This window comes from Arachis duranensis, chromosome 8, assembly GCF_000817695.3.
Source record: "Arachis duranensis cultivar V14167 chromosome 8, aradu.V14167.gnm2.J7QH, whole genome shotgun sequence".
NCBI classification, from domain to species: Eukaryota; Viridiplantae; Streptophyta; class Magnoliopsida; order Fabales; family Fabaceae; genus Arachis; species Arachis duranensis.
In genome coordinates, this window is record NC_029779.3 from 37,011,918 (window position 1) to 37,023,034 (window position 11,117).

The 11,117-nt window shown below is 32.1% G+C and overlaps 2 protein-coding genes across 4 annotated transcripts; one reads left to right on the plus strand and one right to left on the minus strand.

Moving 5' to 3' along the window:
• Positions 1 to 409: 409 nt before the first annotated feature.
• Positions 410 to 4,422, plus strand: LOC107462541 (uncharacterized). 3 transcript variants are annotated; one of them, XM_052252918.1, is made up of 7 exons: positions 412 to 1,024; positions 1,853 to 1,930; positions 2,490 to 2,524; positions 2,627 to 2,682; positions 3,622 to 3,720; positions 3,835 to 3,915; positions 4,070 to 4,422. In XM_052252918.1, exons 1-6 carry the CDS (start codon positions 587 to 589, stop codon positions 3,888 to 3,890), a joined length of 762 nt encoding a protein of 253 aa, XP_052108878.1. In that variant the 5' UTR covers positions 412 to 586; the 3' UTR covers positions 3,891 to 3,915; positions 4,070 to 4,422. The 3 variants fall into 3 exon arrangements, with proteins under 3 accessions (XP_052108879.1, XP_052108878.1, XP_015936628.1); XM_016081142.3 differs by having other exon boundaries at positions 413 to 1,024; positions 3,835 to 3,918; positions 4,080 to 4,422; XM_052252919.1 differs by lacking the exons at positions 3,622 to 3,720; positions 3,835 to 3,915; positions 4,070 to 4,422 and adding an exon at positions 3,445 to 3,527 and having other exon boundaries at positions 410 to 1,024.
• A 460-nt stretch (positions 4,423 to 4,882) lies between these two features.
• On the minus strand, positions 4,883 to 7,427 carry LOC107462542 (uncharacterized). The gene is made up of 4 exons (XM_016081143.3): positions 7,208 to 7,427; positions 6,184 to 6,254; positions 5,604 to 5,690; positions 4,883 to 5,099 (listed from the first exon to the last, which is right to left on the minus strand). Exons 1-4 carry the CDS (start codon positions 7,314 to 7,316, stop codon positions 5,070 to 5,072), a joined length of 297 nt encoding a protein of 98 aa, XP_015936629.1. The 5' UTR covers positions 7,317 to 7,427; the 3' UTR covers positions 4,883 to 5,069.
• Between the last annotated feature and the right edge of the window lie 3,690 nt (positions 7,428 to 11,117).

Below are 11,117 nucleotides of genomic sequence, written 5' to 3' on the forward strand. Positions count from 1 at the left end.
GGTGGAGGACATTATAAACAGGTCGGTTACGTACTCTGAGGAATGGAGTGGTGGTGAGTCCTTTGGTTGTTGATGGTCATGCCGAAGATGACTAGGAGTTGATTGTTATCTTGAATACTGTTAATGTTTGTAGCTCTTTTCATTGCTCCACTCTATTGTGTTGAGCTCCCTTTGATTCAATTTTTTTTTAAAATTTATTTAAGTATTTGTTTTTTATAATATTTTTTTTTAATTAAAAATTAAATAAAAAATAATTTATTTATAAATTATTTTTAATATAAATATTTATTATTTAAATTTTTTTAAGAGAAATTTAATTAAGTTATTTACTTGGAGTTTAGTAGATAAACTATGATGCCTACGTGGCATGTGGCACAAAAGCTTCATTGGATTTTTCTTAGTGTGTATGTGAAGGAAAACAAATGAGTGTGAAACAATATAATGTCACATGAGTTCATCACATATCCTCTACAAGGTTCCAGGTTTCAATGTCTAATCCCAAGTTGAACACTTGAAGTTCCAATATAGTACTACTAGATTCATTTCCCTGTTCATAAATCTTGTTGTTTGTTACTTTGTTTCCCCCATGACCACACTCGTTCATTTCACGACCCAAGTTTCACACTTGAGGCCCAAGTGCTTCTTCCATGGTGGTGCCACCACATGCAAGAAGATACCCACTTTCTCTTTCTCTCAGTTGGACTCAAAGTTTTGTTCTTTTCATCTGGGTAGCTACAACTTCAACAACAAGCACATAACTTGCAGAGAGAGGAGGGGATCCTTGTTACTGGGTGGGGCAGTGTTTCGAAATGGGATTTTGTTGGAAGAGAATAAGGGTTGCAAGAGGGTTGTTATAGTGAGGAACAATCAAGGGTTTGGCTTCAATGGTGGTGGTGGTGGTGGTGGAAGAGACGATGGAGCTAATGTTAGGATTTTGGGTAATCTTGCTTTGGCTATTGGATTAACTTATCTTTCAATGACTGGGCAGCTTGGCTGGATTTTGGATGCTATTTTTTCAAATTGGGTATTTTTTTTTTTTTATTACACTCTCTATCTTGGTTTGGTTTAAACTTAATTCGATCATGTTTAACTTAATCATCTTATAATTGTCACAAAAGTATCAATAGTCCAAATTTATGTGGTATATTATATTACTTCTGGTTTTTGAGTAATTCATCTACTATGTGTTGAGTGATTTAGCACATGCTTAAGCTATTCTATTGATGGCAGGCTCCATTTTCTTAGGTCTGTGTTCAATAATTAATCGATATTTGTCCTAGGATTTTACTACCATCAAACAATGAAATAGGTTTATGCAGCCTTACCCTTGAATAGAGATTAGAGAGAACTGATTTTGTAGCTAGAACCAATGGATTAATGGTATTGAGAGTAATTTGTACTAGTGTAGCATCTAAACCGTTATTGAGAAAACCAATGGTTGCATATTAACTTCTTGAAAGTTGAAACTCTTTTTAGCACATGACCTTATGAGAAGAAAGTACTGTTGAACAAGGTTGAAGATTAATAGCGGATTAGAGAAGAGCTAAATTTTGGTGGTACTTAATCAATTGATTATATGACTTGAAGTTATCAGCTCTTAGTGATTGCTTTCACATCCATTTTTCACACTGTAAAATATCAGCATTATTCACTGCAATATATCAGAGAAATTAAAAATAGAAAAGACTATAAGTTGTAAATACTTTATGTAAATTACTTTTACTTGGAGAAGAACTTTGATAATTTTTCATTGGTGGTTCCTAGTGTCTTTCAATAAACTTACTCCTTAAAAATTAGCAAGTGTATTAGATCACTTGAGTGGTTTGATTTTCGTTTTTTCCCTTTTCTCCAGATCTTTGCTGTTCTCATACCGGTAGTAGGTATTGGTTTCTTCCTCTGGTGGGCTGGACGAGATATAATGCAAGGCACTGTGAGGCTTCTTTTAAAATTCACTATCATCATTTTGCTTTTTAACTCTATATTTATTTTTTATGGTATATATTGCAGACTGGTAATTGCTTTGATATATTGCATTTACATGTATAAACTTGAAGTTATTTGTTCTTGGGAATTTGATTTTTGTAGTATAAAAAATTCAACCATGCTACGTGTACACTAAAATCGGTCACCAATATAAAATACATGTTGGAATACAAATACACATTAAAAATAAATTAAACCAGGCATATATTTATACACAGATACATTAGTGGCTAATTTTAGTGTAAGAAATTTTGAAGTGAAAGGTACGTTACTATAGCATTTTTGTAAGAAATTTTGAAGTGAAAGGTACAATACTATAGTTATAGTCTGTTTATTTTTTTATTTTTATTTAATATATATACACACACCCATCAGACCAGCATCTACATTATTTTGATCCCAATATTTTGTTGCCATCATTTATGAGTGCTTGGAATATTGAGAATTTTTAATGCTAAGGTGATCTTACCTTTATTGATCTTTTTTCTTTTCTCTTTTCAATGCAGTGTCCAAATTGTGGAAATGATTTTCAGGTTTTCAAGTAAGATTTGCTCAATACATATTGCTAAGTGTGCTTATAGATTATTTGTTTTGTATTGATAGCAGTAGCTACCTTCATTTAGTAATCTTTAATATGTTTCAGATCCTCTCTAAATGATGATTTGCAGTTGTGCCCTTTTTGTGGTCAACCTTTTTCTGGTAAGGGCCCAGTTTTTTAGTTGTTTGCTTGTTAGTCCTTAAGTCCTTGCCATTTGTCAGTATTGCACAGAATCATTTCTAGCTTTGGTTGCAAACTACATGATGCATCTTCTGTTACAAATTTTTTATCAATTCTATTAAGTATTAATGGACATTCATGATTTCTTATTCAAGGCATAACTTTGGGATTCTTTTTTGCACTTAAGAGCATCAAAACCTATTGTTATCAATTAAAACTGTTAATGTTCTAGTTAGGGCCTAACCTAATTTGAAAGCGTGTTGTGCTTGATAGTTGATGACTGATGACTATGTTTTGTTGATACTATTTGCTATACTTTTTGCATGGATACATTATTATCACTTGCATGATAATGAAGCCTCATTCGTAGGTGCTTTTCTGTAATTTTAGACATTCTAATTTACTCTCTCACCATTGATTACTTATCTATACATCTTTTCATAGATATCAGTCTGCACACTGTTAACTTATTTATATGATCAATGAAGTATTGGCTCTGATTTGTGTTTCTTCTCTATGATTCTGATTTTGAACTGCAAGTTGGTCGCTAACAACTATTGATTTCTGCCTGCTTGAGTGAGTTCTGATTTTTCTTTTCGTCTCGAATATAGTGCTAGTCCCATGGTGGTGGGGATGTGTGTGTCAAATGACATGAAAAAATATACATGTTTGAAAGACATGCAACCTTAAAATAGAATGATTCATTCAGAAATAATGTTGTTTTAATTTATCCCTTAATTTAGGAGAAAATGATGTCCTTCTCTTCATGATTATGCGACAATTTCATTTCAGTTTGGTACCTCAAAAGTAATGCCTTAGAATGCTTTATTATCATGTACAGTTTTTTGTTGAGTATCATTTTATTTTGAGCATCAAAATGTGCATATTTCTCGCTGTTGAAGAATTTACTTTGATATCAGTTGTTGGCAATGAGTTTGTGAAGGACTCTGTGAAGTTTTCAAACCAATCTACAACAACATTTGGGCAAGCATTCAACAATTTCTCCAGTTCTAGAAATGGTAACCTTGAAAGTACAATTTATTGAATACAATGTAGCTAACTCCAATGATCTATTCTTTTTACTATCAATCTTGATTTGATGACATTATGTGTCATCGTTTATGTCATTGCAGAGAAAGATTCGAGTAGAGCGATTGATGTTGAAGCTGAAATCAAAGACGCAGATTGAGTATTCACATCACAACCATAACAAGTTGGTAAGTATTCACAGAAAGAGAAAACAACACTTGGATGTTATCTATGCTCAAAATCCACCTTTATAGGATCCAATTAGGATGAGGAATAATTAATAATGACACAGATGTCTTAGTATTTGCTAAGAATTTTTGGTGCTGTTTCTTATCAACTTTGGTTGCAGCATTACAAGGTGGAATTGAAATTGTTAAGGTAAAGATGTGGCTGCAGAATACATTTTCCTTTGTCCTGGAAGACACAAGGAAAAAATGTTACAGATATATTGATAGACAGGACAGGAGTATGGTGAGAACATTGCAATTGTAATATAAGATTTTGACAGTGATGTTTCTCATGTCATACCTCTATATTCTGTGCTTACTACAGAACATAGATATTTTTGGTAGGGGAAGGTGGTTGCAATTTTTTCCATTGTTATGACATGCTGCAAGTTACCAGTCTCAGCAATTTCTCAGTTATTTGTAAGTTGTAAAACATTGAAGTTATTCATAATGGGTGTTTATGAATTTTGATTCTGGAAAAGAGAAAAGAAGGGAAGGGCTCTAACCTAAGTGTAAGGTCCTATGCTTTTGTGGATGGGAATCCTGGAAATTTTTTAATGGGATCTTATTTTCATCCATTTCTGAGATTAAAAGCATATATATGTTTGATTTTGGTTACACAAAAATAGCTTCCCTTTTTTTCATTAAAATAAAATAAGTTTATTTAAACATATTCTAGTGTTAATGCATATGTTTAGTTGTGTATCACAAATAATATCAAAGGTAGATCAATTTTAACTTACAAGAATTCGTCTCATATGTACCAGCATGCACCAAAGGGCATACAATATGGTTGACGAATATGATGTTATGAAAGAGTTTAATCAAAGTTAAAATTCAAACCCAGCAGCCAAGCTTCTAATCTACAAAATGCTAAAACCTTTGATGATAATTTGCATGGTAATAGAAATACCATAACGGTAAATAATTCTCTAAAAGGTGTAATTATTTATTCCCAAACCATTTTTATGTGTCATGTACATGTACAAGCCACCACAAATGCCCAAAACTGGCATGTCTCATCACAAAGTAAATAACACAATACCTATAACTAAATCTGAGTAGGGCAACTTATTAAGCAACTGGTATATCGTTTCTATGGAGTAACAACCTCAAGCCTTGTTTGGTGCTTCTCCAACTTTCTGCAGCAAGACGTGACAAGATGAGTCCTAAGCAAGTTGATATGATGCGCAGAAAATCCGAAAATAAAATTTGTGAATGATATATGAATGGTAGAATATGCATTTAGCCTAATCATGCCAGTCACATTTAGCATATCTAACTGAAATTTGGAACCTTGGGAACTAGGTTGGTAATTTCATGAATTGAAGAAAGAGAACCCAAACTTAGAAACCATGCCAATTACAATTCAGTAATGATATATCTTCCTGAACATCTTCCTAAATATTCTCCTGATTTCTAAATAAAGAGTGAGAACATAAAAAGCACTCATTAGTTTCTTTGTTTATAAATTAGAAGGATAAATAATTTCTCACTAAGTTTTTGTAGATTTAAATGTAACAAGCAAACATAGAAAGTTTATCAAGTAAAATCATGAGAAGAAGATAAATTGCCCCGCAAATTCAGTGTGTAAGATGCAGTCACAAAACTGAATTCGGACTTCCAATGAAGGTAAAATTATGTACCTCTTCTTTGTTGCCCTTGCCTCTAGTGAAGAACTTGTAGGTCCCATAGATGAATGCGCCCCACCCAGCCAACGAAACAAGCACAAACTGCAACGGCGGAAGATTCAGAAAAAACTAAAAATATTACCATAAACAAATATAAGGGAAACACGACAATGAAGTCCCCCTATGAATATTAGCTTGTGATCTTTTCTATCCCATGAGTGAACGGTAGTGTTTTAATACGAATGAGAGAAGTTCTTTTGGATTTCAATGTCAATATAACTTGTATGCAGAGAGACCAATCTCGTGCTGATAGACAACTTATTGATATATCTTTTTTCCTCCTGCCCCTTCAAAGTGTGTAATGTGAAAGAGTTTGGCATGTCTCCACATATATGTAGTGTCAAGCGTGTTTGAATTAGTGTTTATGCTTCAGCTCGAATTCTAAAAGCAGATCAAGAGTACACATGCAAGGAAGAAAAAATTCCAGTGGTATATTCTTGCAGATAACATGATTTGCCATCAAACACATGGTCAATCAGGAAAATCTCAAACTAAGATATATTAGACAGATCCAAAAACACAGAAAGTTACTCACATGTTCTTCTTTCCACCTAGATGGACTTGTTGGGTCCTCCCACATATTCACCTTTGGAGGTCCATGAGGATCTGCAACATATAAAGGTAATATAGGCAAGTGATTCATTATAAAAAGGGCAGGATGTATTTCATTTCATCTGTCATTCCACTTGGATCAGAAGTTTATATTCAGTATCAACCCATTTCTAACACGTTATGACATTAAGCTCCATGGCTGAGAAAATATCAGTATGAAAATCATGAATATGTGGACTCTTCTTGTTATAATAACATTAATACATACCTGCAACATTAAGACACTTCCCAACAAGCTATAGCATACAGTCATAGTTCCTTATTAGGGCCCCATCATGAATATAATTCAACAATCAACATAGTACAGAATTGGAAAAATCAAACACTCCTCATTTAGATTCGTTTTATGAGTGTTTGTGCTCGTATCCACAACTAGGATCACAATCCACATTAAAAATCAGGCAAATTTTATCTCAAAACAAACATTTTTCTATTGCCACATTTGTCTAATTTCTCCAAACAAATATATGTATCTTGTTATCTGTGTGTGTCAAAATACAGGTACCAACTCTTAGTAATTAGTGCGAAGACACTATGCCATTGACAGAACTAAGATCAAGATGCAGCATTGCATGTCAACACAAAATTATAGATGCTATGATTGCTATCCATACACAAAGTACTTTATCTATCTATTCATTTATTTATTTTCATAGAAGGAATTCCCATTCCCTTATGCAGTGATTTATTTTCCGACATTATTATAAACTATCCAATAAAAATTGAGTCAGTTATACATAAAACATGTTTGGAAATTGGAATAATTGATTGGCACATAACCTAAAAGCCTACACTGCAAATCCTACGCAAGATTTCATACAAAGACTAAAACTTTTCAGCAACAAACATAAATAAATACATAAGAGCAAATTCTTCAACATGCAATAGAACAATAGATTTGTAACCACGAGACAAGAGAAAATTGTTCAAGAAAAGGAAATAGTTACCGCCGCCGCCAGCCATGCCACGACGGTGAAGGAGAGAATGGGGTTTGATAGAGGAAAGGCGAGTCATGTTGGAGGCTTGTCGAGCCGCCGCAGCAGTCCACGCCGCCATGCTTCACCACCGATCGAATATTCGCTTCTTCAGACACCGTGAGAGAGAGAGAGAGAGACAGAGTCTACTAGATACAAGAAGGTGCCACCATTAAGAAATTCTATTATAAAAATAAGGGAAAGGGAAAAAGAAAAAGAAAAAGAAAAGCTAAATGGCCTGAAAAATTTAAGGGCAAAGGACTCTTATTTTAGGCTTATCGAATATTTGCTTTCTTCAATTTTTAAGATGTTAGTCATATCTTTGTGAGTTAAGTTTTAAATTGGTCCCTAAATTATACTGGAGATTTATAATAGTTTCTAAAATTAATAGTTATCTATATTCGTCCTGAGATTCTAAGATTTAAATTCATTCTTTCGACACATTCCGTCTATCTGGCATCACTGCAAAATTAATCTGGACTCCTCCATGATACACTGGATAGCTAACTACTAGCGAACGGTAGATTAGTAAATTTTTATGGTAAAATTTAGTCTCTAATCAAAATTAAAAATTCTAATCCCCAAATTTTATCATCATTCTTGCAGTATCTTCTCTCTTTTTTTTCTTTTTTTTTTCCATCTTCAAATTAGACTAAATAAAATATATAGAAGATTATCCAAAAATACATACTATAAATAATGAAACATACAACATTTGAAAGACAAAAGCTCTTCAAGGAGAAAAAATCAAATATAGACTAGTTGAAAAGTTCTAAAGCTTACCATTTTCTTGTAATTATGTAACTTTATCACCAATTATAGAGTGCTTTGCTTGAAGAATTTTTCTTTCAAAACTCAACTCCTTTTAAAGACATCTACAACATTAACATAATTAAATAGATTCAGGAATCAGTATAAATGTTAAACAACTGTCAATACTCAAGGCTATCTAACTAAAAGTCAGTGATTATAACAATTTTTAAAAAAGATATAATAAGATTAAGATCAACAGAAATAAAATAACAGAGACTTCCTCTCAAGATACCCATGCTAAGAAAAAATAAACAAAAGTGATCAAAATATTTACACACCCAAAAGTAATAAAAAGATTTTAATAGATGTTCAAAGCAGGGTACAAAACGTTGGTAGTCAATAAGTCCAGTGAAAAACATTAGTATATGTTGTAAGGAAATAATGTATCACATAATGAGTTGATAAATTTGCAAAGGTACAGTACCTTTATGAACCGACTCTTTAAATATAATTTACTGTCTTAGTTCAGCCACTTATTTAACCTGGTTCAAAACGTTTAGTAGTTAATACCCATTTAACATTGTTGCCCAGTGATAAAAATGACTCGGAGATAAAAATCATATATGAATTCAAGCAAAACACACTATTTAGTTGATTAAATTCTAATACAACATTCTGATCCTAATTCTAAAATCAGTTACCCTTGCAGGTACATCATCTTCAAGAATTGGACTAATCAACTTCATTTAGCTTTATATTTCAGTCCAACTAACAACTTGAAAAAAATTTATAAACCAAAAGAGGGTATAAGATCTTAGGATATTTGGCTCTTATCAGCTTTCATACACAATATTAGTACTCAAATTAAAATATTAGTACTCAAATAAAAATCCTTGTGATAATTAGCAGCATGTCTGATTTTAATGCACAAATTTACACATTTTATCAATACTAGCTACAAAGATTATAATTCTACAGATAATATTTTGTGGTCGAAAGTGATCTAAATTTAAACATACATCTACTTTAAGGTTTCACTGCACTGTCCTTCAAATTTACACATTTTCATTGTTTCTATCATGCTGGTCTGAAGCTGTGAAGCCTAAATGAAGAAAAAATGAGTTTAGACAAATAAGCAATACAAATAAAAACACTACCAACAATCGGTTATCTAGTTATCTTTAAATTAAATTTGGGGATTAGGATTTTTAACTTTGATTTAGGAACCAAATTGCACCATAAAAGTTTACTAATCCACGTCAACTAGCTGTTACCTGGCCGACGTGACACGAAAGAGTCCAAATCAGTTTTCAATGGCGTCAGATGGACCGAATATGCCGGAAGAATGAATCTGAGTCCCGAAGTGCAACTTCAGGGAAGAATATGGGTAACTGTTAATTCCAGGGACTATTATTAGTCTTGAGTGTAATTTCAGGAACCACTTTTAGGCTTAATTCTATTTGGACTAATTCATTCGTCATGTGAATTCTTTAGATACTTTATGGTCTAATAGATGCATCCCCGATATGATCACATGTATGCTTATTGTCCTCTCGCAACCTGCCGTTTGCAAGATTACATGCTCAAATTATATGATTAAAAGCACATTTTCTATAAAATCCAATCAAAGCAATTTGCCTTAATAATGTTGGTGAATTCACTTTCCAAACTTTTGATGCTTATTGTATGACTAATGGAATAAGTGTTGAACATCCAGTAACTCATGTTCACATACAAAATGGATTAACTGAATCACTTATTAAACGCATTCAATTCATTGCTAGACCCTTACTCATGAGAACAAATTTTCCAATTTTTGTTTGGAGCATGCAAATTTACATCTTGTAGTATTTATTAATTTAAGACTAACAAGTTACCATCAATTCTCTCCCCTACAGTTAGTTTTTGGCCCGCAGTCAAATATTTCTCATTTGAGAATATTTGAGTGTGCGATATATGTTTCAGTTGTCACACCTTCTCGCACTAAAATGGGATTCCAAAAAAAATTGAGGATTTATATAGGATATGATTCTCCTTTTATAGTAAGGTATCGTGAGATACAAACAGAAAATGTATTTAAAATTTGATTTGCAGATTGTCATTTTGATAAATCAATGTTTTTAATATTGGGGGAGAGAATAAGCCATTTGAAAAATAACTTAATTAAAATGTATCATCATTAATGCATCTAGACCTACGATCAAGATAATATGAATTAAAAGTTTAAAAAACTATACATTTATAAATAATAACAAATGAATTGTCTGATATATTTTCTGATGCAAAAAGAATAACCAAATCTTACATACCAGCTAAAAATATCACAATTCAAATTGATATTCCAGTTGGACAAATGACTAATGAAACAAGTACACGCTAGAAGCGTGGTAGACTAATTGGTTCCAAAATAAAAATTCTCAAAAAAGAAGAGAGGCATTTGATATTATCAAGACAAATAATATTCTTGTTGAAAAAGATGAAAACATATAAAGGACACCAGCAAGTGTCTAAAATTCTAATATAGTTTTAATGTCAGAAGATATTCAGGTACCTGAAAATTTCAAAAATGATGAGATCTCAATAAATTATGTCTTTACACAAAAAATGTAATCGAAATAAAAACAATTGTCAATGAAATATTCACATATAATGTGACATTAAACATCATGTATAAAAGTAAGAATTTTGAGTCAAGAATAGTCAAAGAATGTCGATAAAGAAATGATTGGCCAAAATGGGAAGAAGTTATGAAGGCTGAGTTAGACTCACTTACGAAACGTGAAGTCTTTGGATCTTTTATTCATATACTAGAATATGTAACACCTGTTGGATACAGATGGATATTGGTGAGAAAACGAAATGAGAAAAATAAAATTTTGCACTACAAAACTTAACTTGTAGCATAAAGTTTTTTACAAAGTCCCTGTTTAGATTATGAAAAAATATATTCTCCTTTAATAAATGCGATAACACTGTGTTATTTATATATATATATATAAAAGAAAATTTCTGAAGAACTAAAGATATCTAAACCAGCCAATGAATATTTGCAGAGATTATATTCAGTCAAATTGTAAAAATATTTATATAATCTAAAACAATTTGGACAAATGTGGTATAATCATCTTAT